The sequence below is a fragment of the Hemiscyllium ocellatum genome, chromosome 25, assembly GCF_020745735.1.
Source record: "Hemiscyllium ocellatum isolate sHemOce1 chromosome 25, sHemOce1.pat.X.cur, whole genome shotgun sequence".
In the NCBI taxonomy this organism is placed as follows: domain Eukaryota; kingdom Metazoa; phylum Chordata; class Chondrichthyes; order Orectolobiformes; family Hemiscylliidae; genus Hemiscyllium; species Hemiscyllium ocellatum.
This window is the reverse complement of record NC_083425.1, coordinates 23,215,023-23,235,377: the sequence shown is the minus strand read 5'-3', so window position 1 is coordinate 23,235,377 and position 20,355 is coordinate 23,215,023. Positions and strand designations below refer to the sequence as shown.

Sequence of the window (20,355 nt, the reverse complement as noted above, 5' to 3'; positions counted from 1 at the left end):
GAAATAAAAGAGCTGAATATTATTTAAATAAAGAAAGACTGTAGCAAGCTATAGTACAGGGGGATTTGTGTGCCCTCATGCACAAAACACAAAGTGCTAGTGTTCTAGATCTGTATGTAATAGGGAAGGCAAACTGAATGTTGCCATTATTTCAAAATGGATGGAGTATAAAAATAGGGACCAAACAAAAGCAAAAATTGCTTGAAGAAACTCAACAGGTCAGGCAGGATCTGTGGTGAGAAAACAGAGTTAACATTTTGAGTCCAGTCACTCTTAACAGTCGAGCTGTCTATGTCCATATGCAGAAAGACCTGGATAATATCTAGTCTAAGTTACTTGCCACTTATCCGCCTAAGCCTGAATACTATCCAGGTGGACACAGACACATTCAGTAGCTGCTTGGAAGAAAAGTTGATTAAAAATACCAAACAATGGCCGCTGTTCCACTTTCTGTGCACGGGTTTCACATACCCCAGATGCATAAAATACAGATCTTCCAACAACATAAGTACTACAGTACTACTGACTATTTTGTGTGAAATATGATGGTCCCATTTTGCATGCCTATCTGCTATCTTCCCACTTACATCTATTCATAATCCAGTCATCTCATAGTCTTGTTAGTATCGAAGGGGAGAAAGCATGAATTTGAAAACACACTGCAAACTGACCCACACTATCACCTCACAGTCCATTTTTGACACTTGCTCACCATTCTTGATTTTAACTAATTAAAAAAGTCAATTTAAAGTAAGAATGGTTAACTTTGAAATGAATGCAATGAGTGCGAGGGCAAGATTTGGCTGAGCTTGCAAAGGTCACCCTTCTTTTTGATACACGTATTTAAACAGGATTTTTCATTTGTAAAAGTGTTGCCATCAGATGTGTAGGTCTAGCTTCCAGGATGTGTAGAAGCGTATTGATGCCCTCAGAGTGCATGAGAAAATTATAAGGAGATTTTAATTTCACCATTAGTTGTCTTAGCATGAGAAAAATATCCTTTGAGTGTTCTGATAACATATTGCATTGATATTGAAAATTTGAAGAGAGCAGTTTAATGCTTTTTTTTGAATAAATATTTAATATAAAATGATAGTGCTTTAATTGCTTACTAGCATGATGTGGAACTGCTATTTGTGAATGCCAACTTATATGGCATTGGAGACCAATACCATATTATCTCCATTATAGTATTACTATGACAAAGGTATCTATATTGCCAACAAATTTAATGAGAGCATGATTCAGTTGTCATATAGAAATGTACAACAATCATATTTCAGCAGTTGAGTTGGAAACAAGTTGGTGTAATGCAGTGAACAAGAGAGTTGTTTTGGCATTATTATTTTGATTCTTATCAATATCTACAACATAAAATGAGGAATTGTAAAACTTTGTTCAAAGTCAGCTTGATAGATTGCAAATAATTACTGTTTCAGTTTGGATCTATAAGACAAGCAGTGTGATCTCAATCCTGTGTTTGAACCTAGACATTGTTTGCATTATTCTGGGAAGACCAATAGTATAGTTTCACATTGATCTTATTCAGAATACTGGCACAATTAAATGTGATATCGTTGCGTTGACTTGTTAATAAGTAACATGAAAATCATACAGTTTGACTTTAGCTTTTGGCTATATGTTGTTATGCCATTTTTTTAGTTCATTTTAATTCTTGGGTTCTGAGGACTATACTACAAGGATAGAAAACATTTTTCCTGTGTTGAACAATGTTATTATTTCATGCACTCACACACATATACGTTTACGGATGTTCATATATGTACACAAATACATACCACATGTATGAATGCAGGCACTTCCATACACTTACACACATACAGGTATTAGAATGTCATTGTAAGACTCAAACTCGCACTGAGATTTCATGGAAAAACAGCATTTTTCTGACCTGGATGTGTCCAGTGATGCTCTTCACACTTGTGTGTCATTATTCATCTGTGTTCAAATTATTTTGGCCCCCAAGAGTTAATCTTTGGCTTCCGTAAATCAAAATTCTTGTCTCTTATTCAGGACATGTGCGTTAATCTGCCCGAACTGTAAATGAGTTCCCTAGCACAGCTGCGTTGGTGCTTATTTTGTCACTCTTTGAAAGAGCTCCAGTGTTCAAACATTGTGAGGGTCATGGCTCCAGGGACAGCTGTTACTATTAAAAATGATTTTTTTTGATACGGACTTGTTCTCTCTCGCAATCTCCCTGTATGAATACAGAAGTCATTGTTCTTTAGTGTGTTAGTGGCTGCCAGCGAGTGCTGGAGCATGCTTTTGGCAGGGCATGTCACACTGGTGTATCATATAGTTCCTCTTCACTCTTAAAGCTGTAGTGCACTCTCATGGGAAAAGATAGACTTAAAAAATGACAAACATGTCAATTATAAGGGAATTGGCACTAGGTAGCGGGCACAATGGACCGAATGGCCTGTTTCTGCACTGTAATAGGCTGTGATTATGTAATTTTCTTTTGGTCTCTGTAGAATAATAATTAATTGAATGAAAATATAACTAATCTGTAACGATTTACCAACAAGTGACTTTGCCTATGTATGACCTATAGCAATGGAAGATATTCAAGGTACAAGTTAATCTGAATTTGTGATAGTTCTGTTAAGATCTGATGTATTTCCATATCCCTCCTCCCAATTAGATCTGCTGTAATGCAATGGCATTTTAGATATGCCATATTGTATGCAATTGTGCAAAATTATTTCATCATAAGGATTTCATTTAGGATGTGGAGGAATTCTGTCTCTCTATCTGTCATAAATCTCATTAGTGTTGTTAGATTGAACAGACTCGGGCTAAAGTTGTAGCAGAGATGGATTTAACTCAGCAGAAATGAACAGTGTTGAATGAGAATTTTATCATTAACTGTCTTGTGTTTCTTTGCCCTGACTGAAGAAAGGTACAATCTGATAATTATAGAAAACAGATGAAGCCTAACTGTTTTGTCAAGCTTCCATATTGGAAGCATGAGATGAGCAGAATCTGTCTTTAAATCAATCACATGATTACAATCACAACACTCTCCAGTTTGCCACCTGATCTAGATCCTTTCACAATGAGCAGCGTTACTGAAAGTTTAAAGCAACAGAGAAGGGTCCAGGATGCATTTTCAAGAAAAAGCTAGGATTGATTTGTAGGGTTTCTAGACCCAATCAAAGTACTTTACTGTAGTCTATTCCACAACGATTCCTCATTATTGTCAATCCTGTGAAAGTGGTTTAAGTAAAATCACTAAGGGTCACTTTTCCACAAAAATTATGTCACCAGCCCACCCACGAGTATAACCTTTGTCACGTCTACAACTTGTTCTTAACGTACCTCCAAATTAACTTTGGAAATTACAGTTAATGGGGCATCAACCACATTTCTACAGTAAAGTGGGTGTCTGATTTGTCTTATGGTAGTTGGAGGTGGAATTGTTACACTGTGCATTGAATGTACCAGCACAGATGTTTAATGTCCGTCTGTCATAATGGGAGTGACTTTCTGCAGTGGAAAGGTGACTCCATGTGGGAGTCAAGCATCTGCAGTTGGAATTTACAGACTCACATTTGCTCTAGTGAAACCAGTTAAACTTTTAACAACCCTAATTAAAGGAGACAGTTTTAATACAGCAACTACATATTAACCCTTTCAGCATGTGGATTTGTTTGCGATGTGTGAATTCTCATTGGTGTGGAAGCAGCTATTTCCATTATATTTTCATACCCTAATGCCACTGGAGTCAGACAGCAGATGAAAAACAAAACTGGCACAGCAAAGATTTTATAAAGGTGACTAATTCAACATAAAAATCTTTTTTTTTTAGACATAGATGTAATTCATAAATACATATTGAATAACTTTAGATATATATAAAATAAGCCAAATGAATTGTTCAGCAGACCATAATTAAATCCAAAGCATGCACAGTCTATAAAAACATTTACTGTATTGTTTTGATGAAGTTAAAAATCACACAACATCAAACCTGTTGGACTATAACCTGGTGTTGTGTGATTTTTAACTTTGTCGACCCCAACACTGGCACCTCCGCATCATGTTTGGTGAAGGCAGAATGAGGTGAATAGATCATCATTATATTAACAACACAAGCTGAAGCATAGATCGAGGGTTCTAAATTTTAGTGCTTTGGGTTTTACCTGCACCAATGTTGAATTCTGATCATAACATACTGTCTCCTTTCTGAATAAAATTAAACTATTTGTGCTGAAGTTATCTGAGTTACTTCTTGATATTGCTCATGTTTTGCTTTAAAAATGTTGAATTGTTTTAGGGAAATACTCAAATTGTTTCAGTAGAATGATGAAAACAGCAAAGCAAATAGGGTAAATGTTGAATGGGGATCAACATTAGATATACATATCCATTGTGGATTATTTATTACATTATCTCTTATTGATTAGAGTTTTTACAGGAGTGAAATAAAGTATTGATGTATCAAGTTCTGAGTGATATGTATTGTATTGATATATCAAAGATATTAATACGTGTCTCTTTCTTCTTTTTGTGGAACAAAAGTTAGATTAATTTACTAATGCTGGTTAAGTATAGAATAACTTATGTTATCTTGTTTATCAGTGTCTCCAAAAGCTTTCTGAATAAATCTGAATGTCCTAAAATTTCAGGTCTTGAGTACAGTCTTGCCATGATCAAGAGATCTCCTTCATATCTGCAACTGTAGGAATGGCTGGTCTAACTTTTGGAGACAAATTGTTTACTGTCCCTTTTCTGCAAGATATTTTAAAAAGAAATTTGGAAATTAATCTGAAGATGTTGATGGAATGCAATTAATTGAAGGCATATGATAACAGCTAGCCATGTGTAAAATATGTAGGCTCATGGGTCACTTTATGTGAAGGTCAACACAGGAAAGCATCTGCTGGTTTTGATATTTCAAGGAGAATGCAGAGGTTTTAATTACTGTAAACATTTGCTTATCTTGTGTGCTGTACTTGCTTAACGCTGAACAAACCTGACTTGCTCTTATAGCAGTCTTTATTCTTCTCCTGAACAAAGATCGTGTAGTAACGTGCTGGATGCTAGAGAGCAGTGACTTCGATGTTCTGGGTCTTGCAATAGGCACCGAGACACTGGACAGGTTCAGACACACGGCTTCCTTGGGGTGAGAGGTCTGGTCATGATAGTTCACAGTGCTGTAATCAAGGAAAATATCTAGAATTTTTAAAAAACCTGAAACATTTCACTGTGATTGCTCTACTTGTCAGGCAAGAAGTATTTTATCACCTGTCAATCTATTGCTGTTAATATTTATGCACACTTTGTGTTGTGCCTGCGTTCAAATGTTCCTGCAATTACAAACTGAATTTTTTTAAAGTTTTGGTACGAATGCAGATTGGATTAAATACTTCATTTGCTTGTCGGTTACTAATGCTAAATGACCACTGTACGGCCACAGGACAGTGTCACATCATTATAGACCAAAGTACATATTGATCTCAGTGAAAGGGTTAAACATAGAAACTAATAGGAGCAGGAGTACAGCTCTTGGAGCCTGCACTGCCATTTATTAGAATCACAGCTGATCCTCTATCACAATGTAATGTCCCTGCTTTCTCCCCATACCTCTTGATGCCATCAGTCCCTTGAATATATTCAGTGAATCAGTTTCTAAAGCCTTCTGTGGTGAAAATTCCATGGGTTCACAGCCCTTTGAGTGACGAAATAATGCCTCATCTTCATCCTATATGGTCTACCCGTATCTTGAGATTGTGTCCATTGATTCCAGACTGCCCAATCAGGGAAAACATCCTCCCTGCATCTAATCAGTCTAGCCCTGTTAGAATTTTATACCTTTCACTTGACAAAATTAATACAATATGTTTATAGCACAGAATGAAGCCATTTGGCCCATCATGTCTATACCAGTCATCAAGGATCTAACTACACTAATCCCATTTTCCATCTCTTGACACATAGCCCTGTAGGCAACCCAATCTCAAAGCTCCTTAAATGTTCCGAGAGTTTCTGACTCAACAGTCTTTCAGGCAGTAAGTTACAGACTCCCACCACTCTCTGAGTTTAAAAAAAACCTCCTCAACTCTGCTGTTAGCCTTCTATCTATTAGCTTAAATCCATATTCTTACTGTTGAATTTGATAAAAAATAATTCCTTATCTTGGGGAGTAAAACCATAGAATAACAGTGAGAACAAGGCTGATTATTGTAAATTTGGAATCAGTCCAGATGAAAATGAAACCCGACGTAAGATAGTTATATAAATTAACAAGAGCCTGAGTGAGATGAGTGGCTCAGAAAAGTAGAGTGACCGTGATTGGATATTTTAATCAATGATCATTAACAGCATTTTTTTGCTGGGTTTTTTAAAAGGCAAAGCCTAAATTTGAACCTATGTGGGCTGCACAGCCTTTTTGCATTATAATCATTTTTTTGTTCCTGTACGACTGAGTAATGTTGCTGGCGTTTCAAGCTGCAGACAACTCAGGATTTTGAAAAGTGCAACATTTCGAATGAACCATCTTGATTGTGATGCAGCAAAGGACAGGAAATTCCAAACGCAAGTACTTGCTAAGAGAGACAGGAAATTTTGTTTCAATGATTTCCTCAAATTCCGTATTGATAAAATTTTATTTGAGCAGTCATTTATGAAAATGAACTCAGAATTTAACCATTTGGCATAACTATTCCCAATATGGGTAATGTCTTTGAAAGAAGCTTCCTGTCCACTCATACATCACTAAGCCTTCTTACCCCTCCCACCCGAGACAATGATATGCTAATTCTAATTTTCATGAGCATGGATGAACTCGAAGCAATTTAGATTAATTGAATTGAACCTAGATATGAGTTTAACTGTGTAAGTTCTGGGAGAAGTAGAATGAAAAGGTTTACTGTAAGGATATAAGTGGGGTTGAGGACAAAGAAGCCTGAATAATTATGTTCCAGGTAGTCTGTTGAGAGAATTGAAAGGCTGTTGAAAGAAAGATTAATAAGAAAAAGAAAAGTAATATGGACCAAAGGAGTATATCAGGATTACAGTGTTTAGAAACACTAATTAGAGCAGGGGGATTTGATATTATAGTCTTTATTGAAACCTTGTTTCATCTGGGGTGGGACTCTTAATGAAATATTCATGGCTATTAAAAGTTTTCAGGAAAGATTCCGTAGAAAGAAAAGGATTGGCTTTGTTAATGACAGACATGTTTCATGCAATTGCATTGAAAGAAATGGTTTGAAAGAATCACAGTCCTGAGATAGGCTCTATCTGGCTTGGATTAAGAATTAATAAAGGAAGGTGTTGTCAAATGCGGAATACATTGTCAACCACTGATATTGGGGAATAAATATAGGATGTGATTTGTAATCAATTTAAAGCTATTTGCAGCAGGAGCTGAGAATAGACAAACATTTGTGACAATACGAGGTCTTCTTAGAATTGGATTGAAATTTGTTCCCTGAAGTGAGATGTTGCCGGTTGAGCAAAAGGAAAAGCTGCAGTGTCTGGTTCTAGTTAATAATAGGGGACAAGTAGAGGACCTGAAGGTATGAGAGCCCTTAGTTTATGGCCAGTTTGTGAATTCAGTTTGTAATGGAAATAGAATATAAAGAAATGAGAGTTGAAGCTAGAAGTGTTGTACTGGAAGTTACATCAATTTAGTAGGCTGAACGAGGTCAAAGCTTGGATTAATTGGTGATAGAAAAAAGTGATAGTTGAAGCATTGGACAAAGTTACATATGAGATGGATGAAAGTACAGATGGCCGTTTAAGATCATGCCATCTAAATGATTGGAGAGAAGGCTGTCAGTGGTGGATAAAGAGGATATAGGGGATACTTTGAACAGGAGGTAGAATTGGAGGAATAGACAGTTTGTGCAAAGAAAGACAGAAAATTAGGGAGATGCAAAATCACAGAGATTTAAGGGTAGAGGATGAGAGCTTTAAATTTGAGATACTGGAAACTATTATAATCAGCGAGCTGGCATTTAAAAAAAGACTTCATAGGATCTTGGTGTTGCTGGCCAGACCAGCATTTCATTCCTAATCCCAAATTGCACCTGAAGTGGTGGTGGTGAGCTGCTTTGAGTCACTATACTCCGTGTGGTATATGTAAACCCACAGTGCTGTTAGGGAGGGAGTTTTAGGGTTTGCAACAATGAAGGAACGGTGATATATTTCCACGTCGAGAAATACATGTTTCTTAGAAGGGACCTTGCAGGTTGTAGTGTTTCCATGTGCCTGCTGACCTTGGTCTTCTAGAAGGCAAGGATCCTGGGTTTGAAAGTTGCTGTTGAAGAAATCTAGGTAAGCTCCTGCAGATGGTAGATAGTACCACTCTTGTCTGTGTGTGGCAGTGGTGAAGGGAGTGAATATTGAAGATGGTGGATGGGTTCAAATCAAAAAGGCGACTTTGTCCTGGATGATGTTGAGGTTCTTGAATGCTGTTGAAATTGCACCAGTCCGGGTAAGTGGGGAATATTCCACCACATGACCTACTATGACTTGAAGATGGTGGACAGGCTTTGGTGAGATGAGTTACTTGCTTTCAGTGCTCCACCTGTTATTGACCAATTGTTGCACATGCCACTTTTGTTCTCACCTGATATCAGCAGTACATTTGGGAAAGGCTAAAATATTGATGTGTTCCCATAGTCCGGTGTCTACATCTCACTTTAATACTGTGGGCAATCCAGGGACATATAGCGTAAACTCTTGTAGTAATGTGGTAATTGGAAAGTAGGAGAGAAGGAGAACATTTGAAAGAGTTTAGGTGCTGGGACCCAATTAGAAGGCTGCACTGTCCCATTTTCCATTGCTTCCATGCACTCAATTTCAACTGGTGTAGTGAAGTGATATATAGAGCGCATCATGAGGGATAAATTAATGAATATTTATACAAGTGTGGACAGATTGGGGGCAGCCTCTGAGAACTTGCAATGGGTAAGTTCTGATAAACTACCTTAATAGAGATTTGGAAAAAACATCAAAGAATTACAAGATAAAGGGAATGCACTAGATGGCATATTGAAAAAAATTAAAAGGGAATTTGACAAGTGAACACATAATGGATTAGACAGTCAGCAATTTGGCCTCCTTTTGGGAAGATTGGCCAAACCATGTGGCAGGCAATGGTGAAGCATCAGGTGGGCCTTCATTTGGAATCAATGCCTTAGAGGCCGCAGTCTCACTCACTGAGAATTGCAGTCCAACTTTGCTCAGCAGGACCATGAAACACTGCATGCCCATAGCTTAAAGGACTGGCACCAGGGTCCCATGTCACAGTCAAGTAAATAGAGGGTGGAGAGAGGGGATTTCAGGAGCTGGTAGCTTGTGAGGAGAGGGGTGCAGGTGGATCAGCAACAAGGGCAGGTCAGTGGTGCCTTTCACTTGGTCCCCTTTTTCCCAACATGCAGTCCCTTGTTTAGGTGTTTGGTAAAGGAAGCCCTCTCCTGCTGGAAATGGCAGGTTGGCTGTGTGGTTTCTTGTGCTGTGCACCCCACATGGTAACTGCACCCTCCACAGCTGGACTAATTTTGATGGCAGTAGGGTTCAGTTCCCCACCTTCCTGCCTATTTAAATGCCCTTCCACCCTCAGGCTCACCATGAGACAGAGCAGAAGATTCCACCCCCGAAACTATTTAAAGAAAGGAAGACTGATGCTCTATGAGGCTCTATTGATGTATGGATAGAGAAAACAAAATAGGCACAGTTTTTCAAATTGATAGGAAGTGGTCTGTGGTGACTTCTAAAGATTCTATTTATATAGCATAATTAGAAGGAAAATTGGTTAATTATTTGAAATACAAGTTCAAAAGGAATAAATTTCAGTAGATGTCTCCAGTAAAAGAGCTGGCACTAGTACAGGTGCAGTCGGCTGAATGGCCTTCTTCTGTCTGTAATTCCAATAAATTTTATCAATAAGAACAGATTGTAATAAACTGAGGATTTTCAACTTGCCCTTAATTATAATTTATTGTTCGTTGCCATTCAGTAGTATTCCGAGAGATTGAGAAGTGACCTTTTTGATAAATCATCTCCAGTTGAACTGAGTCTCAAAGTGAAGGGCAACATGCCAGACTCCTCTGTGAAAGTGCAGTAGTTGAATCAGTTTTATCAGTCATAAATAAAGTACAGGGAATGTGGAGATCCTATCTTTTGTTATTCTTTTTCATCATACACAGAAGCTCTGAAACCTCAGCGGTTTCTTTTTCATGGTCTGTTTGCAATTACAAGACATTTGTTTGAAAACCACTTTATTGCTTGGACTATGATAACTGAAGTATAGTCTAAAAGGAAATACGCTTGCGCATTCTTAAGAAACTGTGCTATTCAACTCTAACCTTATATTTTCTTCAGTCCCAGGATATTCCAGGTTTTCAAGCAGTTTGGCCTCCACTTTCCTTCCAATGAGCCACCTGGATCACCATAGTAACGGCAACAATGTACTTTATGGCCAACACAGGTTCTATGATACGCAGAAAGGTGAGCAAAGAATCTGGACAAGTAAATGTGTTTTAGATTTTGTTCAGAAAATAATAATATCAATAATTATACTTTATTTCAATTTAAGAGAAAGTAACTCGTTTATCTATTGGATTTAAGATTCTTTATTTAGGCAGCGGAATACCATGTCTATCACTGTTAACTCATCATAAGCCTAATTTTGATCTGCATTGCAACACTTTGTTTTAATCAGAACTATTCAGCATAAGTATAGTTGCTGCATATGTTTATTAAATAGTACCTAATGGACTATTTCGGCTTCCAATTGCCACTTTGCCATTTATTTCAAGCAAAATCCAAGGGATATTGGAAAGAAAATATGTAATAAACACTGAAATTAGAATTTAATCATCATATGTAGAGTAACGATTAGATTACTTACAGTGTAGAAACAGGCCCTTTGGCCCAACAAGTCCACACCAACCCACCCCCCTACACTTAATACTACAGGTAATTTACCTGACCTGCACATCTTTGTGACTGTGAGAGGAAACTGGAGCACCCAGAGGAAACCCACACAGACACAGGGAGAATGTGCAAACTCCACACAGACAGTTGCCCGAGGTGGGAATTGAACCCGGGTCTCTGCCAGTGTGAGGCAGCAGTGCTAACCACCGTGCCACCACATATGGTGCTCAAGCTGAAATCAAGTTGGTGAACATTTGTGCAAGGTCTTTAGCTAAATACTAGCCTGGTTGTTGCTATTGTCTTGGTGAGGCATTTTGCCCTCCCCATTAAGAGAACATCTCTATTAACTTAGTCAGCACTAAATGCCACGGGTAAGCATTCTATTTAAGTGTTGAGTGCCCCTGAACAAGCCGAATTTTTCCATTTTTCTGTTAGCACTGAGAGGTGATTCATTCGACAGTCCAGTCCTGCAGTCATTGTCTGCCCACAGCAACCTAGCCAAATGACCATTCTTCACATATGCCTCTAGATGGTGGCAGGTTGCTAAGCACTTTACTTTTAGAGGGATGTGAGGCATTGCAGCCAGACCCCAATAGCCCCAATTTTGTTCCCACCTGTTGTTGCATCCCATTCATATGCAGAAACACAAAATCACCATTCAACATTGAGTTTGAATAATTTCTTCTTCAGGGTCACTATACATTTTCATTATTACCCAAACTGAGAATAATGCAAAGCAAAGTAGAAATATGTGAAATTGTCAAATTCCAGGAGGCAATGGTTTAAAGTGAGAGAGGAGAAAGTTCCAAGGAGATGTTTGAGGCAAGTTTTATATGCAGTGGGTGGGAGGTGCATGAAATACTCTGCTAGGGGAGGTGGCAGAAGCAAATACAATATTATCGTTCAGATAGATACATGAACAGGCAGAGAATAGTGGGATTTGGACTATGTGCAGGCAAATGGAATTAAGGTTAGAATGGCACCATGGTTGATACAGATATAGTGGGCCAAAGAACATGTTCCTGTTCTGTATTCTTCCTAAAATATAGAATTATCACTAACAGATCACAGTAATAGAGAGTCATTTGTTACTTTGAAGTTATTTGCTGTCAAGAAATTTAAATTTTCCAGTATTTCAATCTAAGCAATGTAAATAAAACAGCACTGCAGACTCTTTGTGGATAAAATTCAAATAAGTAGGTTATTCAAATGAAGTGACTCCATATAAACAATGGACTGTCCCAATGAAGTCATTAGGATAAGCCAAATAAATGAATTTCCTGATCAGCATTGGACTGGAGTCGTGGCAGAAAGATGTCAAATCCTATTTATGTGACCACAAAGGATTAAAAATGTTCACAAGGCTCAGCGCTTCCAGCAAAATAAAGATTTTCATTGTGATTATTATCCACTTCATAGACAAGAAATGGTGCAGAACAAACACAAAGACACAAAGCAATAAAGCAAATAAGGTGGGAGAGAGATGAAGCATAGAGGAGGGAAAAAGATGAAGCAGGAGACTAAAATGGAGAGAAAAGGAAATTCACAAGGGAAAGTCTGTTTTAAAACAAAAGTATCAATGAGTGATAGACATAACATCTTTCACAATGAGAGTGAGTTTGTGCCTGAGATATTTTTCATCTAGCCATAGAATAGTTACAATCATTCAGCACAAGGGGAGGGAATTCATCTCTTTGTGCCTGAACCTGCTCTTAGAAAATGTCCAGTGAGCCTCAGTCTTGCTTTTTCCCCATTTCCCTGATTTTTTTTTCCCATTTTACATACTATCCAATTCTGTTATGAATGATAGCTTTGAATCTGCTTCATATATATCTTTTAAAAATCAATGAAATAAAACCAAAAGCTTGTTATCTCCTAATTTTTTTGTTAATTACCTTAAATATGATTCTTTTGATTACCCATGTACTCTAACCTAATATTCGAAAGAAATCTCCTTTAACTTCCTTTACTTCATAAGGAACAAGCCCAGCTTCTCGAGTACTCCACATGACTAAAACTCCTTGGTGGAGAAAGAGAATTAAAACTGACTGTTTTGTCATAAGTAGGCAGGCCAGATTGTCTCTTGACTGGGAGATGTATTCTGTCATTACTATCTGTGCAAAATCCATTCCAACCCTGAAGTTTAATACGTTCGACCTGTTAGAAATCTCAAGCATTTCCTTGGCATTGAATAGAGACCAGTTGATCAAATTCACTCCTATGTTCTCAGATTTGCTTCACGTGCTTCAAGAACAATACACAGCAAAATCGTAGATACATTTCCATGTAATCATTTGGTAATTTCCACTATAAAAAGTCCTTAATGTTAATTTTATTTTCACATCCCTGCTTTAAGAATATTTCGATTAAAGCATGCACAGTTTTACAACATCAATAACTCCTATCTGTATAGCTCCCTTAACACAGCAAAACTTGTGTCTCACTAGGACTATTAACAAGAAAATTGTGACAGTAAATCAGAAATAATGACCAAATGCTTAGCCAAAGAGATAGTTTCAAGGAATGTGTTAAAAGCAAAGAGGTGCAGGGCAGAGATATTTAGCAAGGGATTCAGAGCCTGAGGCCCAGGAAGCTGAATAGTCGGCCGTGAGTGTTGGAGTGACTAAAACTGAGACTATGCAAATCAAAATGAATGCAGAGGTCTTGACTGATTACAGAACATGAGGATGTTCTTCAGATTATGACAGCCAAGGCCATAGTGAAAACATGAAATAAAGGATGCAAACTTTAGAACAGGTTCTTCTCCATTTAGGATCAAATGCTAGTGACCGTCAGAAGAAAGAGCAGAATAGGCCATTTGGTTCATCGAGACCTTAGCTGCCTGTAGTTATCCTTCCTGTCTTGGATTAGGGAAAGATCAATAAGCTAGGCATCCTCCTCTTGTTGCAATAAAAGCAAAGGAATGCAGATCTTGGAGATTTGAAGTAAAAACAGAAAGTACCTGAGAAACTCAGCAGGTCTGGCTGTATCTGTGGAGAGAGTAACATAGCTCGCATTTTGGTATTCTTTAGAACTGCTCTGAATGAGAATCCTATCAGACTTGAAACGCTAACTTGTTTTTCTCTCTCCACAGATGCTACCAGATCTGCTGAGTTTCTCCAGAACTATCTGCTCTTGTTGGAGTTTTAAATGTTTAATTTCATTAAAATCAACATTATGTTTGTCTGTGATGCAATCCATGGCTGAATAGTGCACTGAATTTTAAAAGTTGATTTTCCAGATTTACAATCCTGGCTCATCAGGAGCGTGTTTTAGGAAATAGCAAGTATACTCTCCATGTTGTAGCTGTCCATAGTAAGAGAAACTTGGAGGGTATCCCCAGGATTTCCATGTATGTGCTGGAAGAATCTATTCAGAAACCCATTTGGTGAGATACCAGATGGTACTGATGTTTTTGAAACATCCTGCAGTCTGTGTCATCAGGGGGAAAAGGGAAAGAAGAAAGATGGCAGAGAAAATTTTCAGGCAAAAATATGTTATCCATATATTTTTAAAAAATCATCTCATAATGGTATAGAACCGTGTGTTATAAGTTAAGCAGCAGGTGAGCAGTGGAAGAAAGCAGAAGGAAGTGTCATTAATTATGATGATATCCTATATTAGCCTGATCTTGTGAAGTCTTCCTTCATTTGCAGATGGTTTCTATCTGAGGAATTTACCTGGACAGCCAACCCTGCTCTCGACCAACCATAGTTTTCCTTCAATTTCCCGAGCCACACCCAGTCATCCCATTGGTTCCTGCAGCCGAGACAGAGAGATGAGCCACTCCCACAAAACGATCAAGGAAACTGACAGACTCCTGACCTCAAAGGAACCTAATAAAGAAAGGATGAGTAAAAATGAAGCCAACTCATTGAACAGTCAAAGAACACACAAGGAGAGACATTCAGAAGACGATGGAAAAGACAGGCATAAAATTGTGCTGCCTCTGACACCAGATGTCAGATGCAAAGAAGACATAACAAATATGCATAATAGCATGTGCGAGAACAGAAATAAACACTTCAATAGCTGTTTAACAAACTCCAAAGTTATGAACGGAGATTCCAATAAGACTTTATTAGCAAGCTGCACTAATATTGGTGGGATTTTACCGAGGCAAATGGACATCCATACCCCAGGCAGGTGTACCAAAGAAAGCTTAAGGTTTGAGAGGGATTTCCGAGAAAACGGCCCATCTGGACCAGTGCATGTCGAGTGCTCAGATAGTTGGCAAACCCCGCACCATTCTGTTGCGTACTCTGTTCCTTCTTCCCTGTCCAACATTCCTTCATCATCTAGCACAGCCTCTGGAACATTCCCCTGTTTGCAGGTTCATTCCAACTTAGACCTTTTTTACCCTACTCAAGATAAGGCCAGCAGGGAGCTCAAGGTCACTGGTCCTACGTACGTGCCTTCAGTGGGACACTTCAGTGACAAAAGCCGACCATTTCAAGTCACTGCAGAAAACTGCAAGGTCAACCGAAATATGGGGAAGGAGAAGACGCATGACAAAAGCACAGAGAGGTCTGATATTGGGACTGTTCCTAATTCGCACACATCTCTGAAGCTCGATGGTAAAGGAATGGACTGGCCCCACAATTCAGCCATAAAATCCAAACAACAGTGTGTTAGCAGCACTGGTGCACAGATGGTGATGCCATTCACACCTCAGGCAGCCAAGGGCCCCTCAGGGAAAGGTAGCACTTACGTAATGCCACAGTCTCAGGATTGTTTCTGTTCGAAGGAGCTGGAGACATGCTGTGCCAAACTTACCCATTCCAGTTACATGCTGGACCGGGAACATGGCAGTGACGCACACGAGAAAGCTTCAAAAGATTCACAGGGGCAGAAAGTGGCCAGGATACGGCACCAGCACCATAAGCTTCCTGAGGTGGAGCACATAGCAAGTGGTTCGGAGATAAAGAGAAGGCCACCAGAGCTCAGTTGTATGAGCTACAATGGATCTCACATACCATCATGGCAGAGTCCTCAGATTCCAATGGGCGAAGACAGGAAAAGTTCCTATCTTGACCCTTTCAGTTCAAGTTTACAACAGGCAGCAATGTTGTCACAAGGGTCTGTGCTCAACCAAGACATGTTAGGTCAGACTGATGAAGTCTCAGCCATGAAGAGTCTACTAAAATACAGCAGCTCATTTCCCCCAGGCACACAGGCATTGATCGTTGGCCAGAAGACCCCTTTCGGAGGCCTGGGAAACATCCGGGCCAGCTGTGTCCATCAGGAGATCAAATTCCAAAGTGGGAAATCGAACCTCGATTTGGAGCGTCCAGACTGTGCCAAAGGAAGGGAAAGCGAGTCATCTCAGGGTGACGGTGAGGTACGGCAGCCTCCAGTTGGCATTGCAGTGGCTGTTGCAAGACAAAAAGACAACCAGAACAAGCATGATCTGCCTTGTAGTGCAGAGTCCAACAGACAGCACCGGCATCTTCCCGGCTTAAAAGGTGAGGTATTGCTAAATACCAAAACAAATGGTCAACTAGTTTTTCAGTTAACAACCTCGACTAATTTTTAAAATTATTTTCATTATTATCCCTGGGAACACTGATGAAAGCAAGCCAGAATGATACCATGCATTCCAGATCACGGGGCAATATCCTCAATGTGACGTAATCACCAAATAGCATGGGTGCAATCTTTATTCCCAGAATAGTCACATATTCTATTTGCAAGTTAATTAAATTGGCCTTACTTTGGCTGCTTCAGCTTCATACAAAATTGTTTGTTTATTTGACTGAAGTGTTTCATCTGCAGTCATGGAAGGTTGACATTGTCCAGTACCCAATAGCTAGTTGTGTCCATCAATGTTAACAGCTTGTGCTTGCTGTCCTTCCTTCCAGTTTGAAGGTAACTTGTGCTGAATTGTGATAAAACTGACCCCCCCAAGTTCTCTAAAATCCAGAAAAGTTGTATCATGTCTGTTTCACAGTATCCTAGTATAATTTTGGAGTCTCATGATTAGCAGCGGAAGTAAACACATCCAGTTGAAAGTCTAAATGCTCAAAACTTTTAAAAGTTTCAACTTGAAAATATACACAAGCACCACATATGTTTGCTATTTTCTGATATTATCAATTAGCTCATAGTTTTCAGTTTTTATTGCTTTTGTGCAGATGTTTGACCAAAATTTACTCTTTATAAAATTTGTAAAGGATCTCAGTATTGGAAAGTTAATTCCTGATCCTACTTTTCATAAACCGTGCCATGGTGAATTTGATCCAGCAAAAAACTGGATGTGAAGCTTGAAAAATTTTTATTGAAAGTTTATGAATGAAGTGGCCCCCAAAACAACTAAAGGAAATCATTGATACCTTTTCATAAGGCATATGTGTGTTTTTCTTGTGAATTTTATGCAGTTACCAATGGCAATGTACATTAACTATCACGAAATAGAAGCACCTTGCATTGAACATCTTTCTTTGACGATTAAAACTGTTCATTTTGTTAAGAACCTGCTCTGACTGTAATTCATATTAAAACTGTACCACTGCAACAAAGTTAGCATGGATTTCCTTTTGCTGCTGGTTAGCTGCTTATGATAACTTTACTTTTAACAGGATCATCACGCTCTGCCTATGTCATAGATCTTGAAGCAGAGGAAGAAAACAATCATTTTCGTGAGGAAAGAATGGGGCTGTCACGTTTAGACAGGGAAAGGGATCAGCTACTTCGGTAAGGTCTTTCTTAGAGTAACACAACACAAAATGAACATACCTATCTTTGTTAATACTCTTCATATTGTCCACACACATGCTTTATTGAATAACTTGTGAGTTAGAATACTTCCATCTTTCACAATGCTATTAATTCTGGAACATGGTCTGCAAAGTGAAAGGTTGCAAATGTAACCCTACTGTTCAAGAAAGGCGTGAGAGAGAACTGGCAATGATGAACCTGTTTGCTTGATGTCAGTAACAGAAGATACTAGAAGTCAATGTCTAGGATAACTGAATGTTTAGAAAATAATTGTCTTACTGGCCAGAGTCAACATCAATTTAGAAATGTGAAATCAGATTTAACAAAACTGATAGGAGAATTTTGAGAATATTAGGAACAGAATCAATAAGGAGGGACAAGTGGATGTGGTGTATTTGGATAAAGCCCTGCAAAGGAGCTAAGTAAACAAAATTCAAGTTCATGGGATTGGAGGTAATGCCCTTCCATGGATTGAGGATTGGTTAAGATATAGAAAGTAAAGAGTAGGAATAAGTATGCCATTCTCAAGTTGGCAGGCTCTTAACAGCAGCCACTGCAAGGACTAGGCCCCAGCTGTGTGTGTCAATGATGTGTTATCATTGGGAGCCAATTGTAATATTCCAAAAGAATAATTAGATAATTCCACAATTAGTGAAAATGTGAGTTGTGAGAGGATGCACAAAAAAAAGTATTAAAATGATGTCCCTAAGAACATGGTTGAGTTCAGAATCCAAATACCAAAGATACGTTCAAAATATAGTTATCACTGGCATTTACTGCCCTTCTCCAGTTGATCTTGAAAAGTTGATGGTGAGCCTCTTCATTAAACCATGGAGGTCCAAGCAGTGAAAATGCTCCTTCTATGACAAAGAGGAGCAAATCGTTACTAAACCAAAATATTTTTATTGAATTCAGGGAAAACAAGGAACTTGTGGACTTTGCACGAATCCGTCCATCTAATGGTTGTCCTGGAGACCTAAATGCAAACCTGATGGTCACTGGAGGGTCATCTTTGCAAGCTAACCAACTAGGATCTGATCCCAATGCACATCCTCACCTTACGCCTCCACATTGGCTTCCAAGGACAGGCAGCCCCTCAGTGTGGATGGGTGGGCATTCATATGGTCAGTATCTTACATTTATTAACTAACAATGTACAAACTTATGGTAGAAAGTGATCCAGGACTATAACACGTTTCACACTGGTATCCAGTCCACAACCGATAACAATGGACAACTTTTTTTTTTCCTTTTGTATTCCATAAAATATAAGTGCATAAAATATATTTTGGAAAAGGATATAAAAAAGCAAAACTTAGTTTAAGAAATTTCCTAATATTACATTTATTGCTAAATGTTACATGTAGGTTGCCTGAAACCAGGAAATATAAACCCTGTAATTGCCTGCAGTGTTAATATTCTTAAATGTTTTGGTCAATGTACCAATACATCTTTCTCTCTGTCTGAGCTTTTATATACATTGGTCGATCATTTGATTACTCCAGCTGAGTGTTGATGGAAGACGTTTAGTTGAAAATTGCTAAATGATCAGGTTGACAGGAGACTAACCCCACATATATGTTACATGCAGTGAAGTGTAAAAGTACAAATGAACCAGTCATGACAGAAAGCTGTGGTGAAATCATGTATGGTTTTAACAGCCCAGGAAAACACTCTGACATCTCATGCAGCTGTTGAGGAGATGAGCAACTTTTATGGAGAATTATACTTGGGCTGGAGCAAAAATAAAACCCCACATTTTAAGTGAATACCGTATTATTCATGCTTCAGTCACAACATGAAAGACATCCTTTGTCAAGTGAAAGTCTGGAGTTACAATGCATAAATGTGAAGGAAAGCAGGAAGTTCAATTGGTACTGTCAGCTGCTTAGAATGTACACCAGCCAATTGCCACATGCAAATAGTTTCACAAATGCTGAAGTTGTCTCGAACCACGAAAATTAGGTGTGAGGGACATCTTGTGACTTCAAACTTAATATTTGCCTTAATTTTATCCAGGCAAGTGTGATTGCCAGAATATAGATATCTTTCAATGGAATTAGTCATTTAAGAGCTGCTGACTAAAGATCTGCATGGGTTCAATTTCTGTTTACCTAATGTGGTGGGCAGACTCTAATTATAATCCAGGGAATGAGGAAGACCCTTGGCTCAGAGAGCCCTCAGGTCAGTTCAGTACAGAACTGAATGGAGGCAGCCATGAAGGGAGTTTTTTTTAATGTCACCTTGAGTGCAGTATTCTCTCTGTAAGGTGCAATTCCATCTTGTTCAACAAAAATTATCCTGCTGCCAACCCTTTTTTGTTCTTTGTAGATTGTTTGGAATGTAACGTAGCCACATGAAGATCCTCTTTTTCAGGTCACGCTCAAATCCATACATGTGTTTTCACTTTTCAATCAGTATTGAAAGCTTCACAAACAAAACATTGAGCATGCAGATTCGTTACAAAAGTTGAATGGCTCCGTTTTATTATACTGGAAAGCAAACTGACAGGAGAAAACAAAATGGCTTACTCACCTAACCCATTCCCATTTATCATAACAAAAGTAGCATGTCGTTCCCAAAGGAAAAGCATATCAGGTGGTCACATTTGGTCGAGTGGGTCTACAAATTTTAAGCTTTCCAAAGTGGGTCTTCTACATCAGCTGCCAAAGTAATCCTGAAATTAGAATCGAGGGAGTATCTGATTACTACTCTTACAAGATA

At 38.6% G+C, this 20,355-nt stretch overlaps 1 protein-coding gene across 6 annotated transcripts in view; it reads left to right on the top strand.

The window, feature by feature from the left end:
- The window catches only part of bahcc1b (BAH domain and coiled-coil containing 1b), a 242,676-nt gene that overhangs the window by 88,225 nt on the left and 134,096 nt on the right, over window positions 1-20,355 (top strand). For all 6 annotated transcript variants that reach the window (XM_060844917.1, XM_060844921.1, XM_060844920.1 and 3 more), the window contains exons 4-7: window positions 10,360-10,485; window positions 14,571-16,379; window positions 17,493-17,607; window positions 18,547-18,755. In XM_060844917.1, coding sequence (XP_060700900.1) covers window positions 10,360-10,485; window positions 14,571-16,379; window positions 17,493-17,607; window positions 18,547-18,755 — 2,259 coding nt within the window. The remainder of the gene's footprint in view (window positions 1-10,359; window positions 10,486-14,570; window positions 16,380-17,492; window positions 17,608-18,546; window positions 18,756-20,355) is intronic.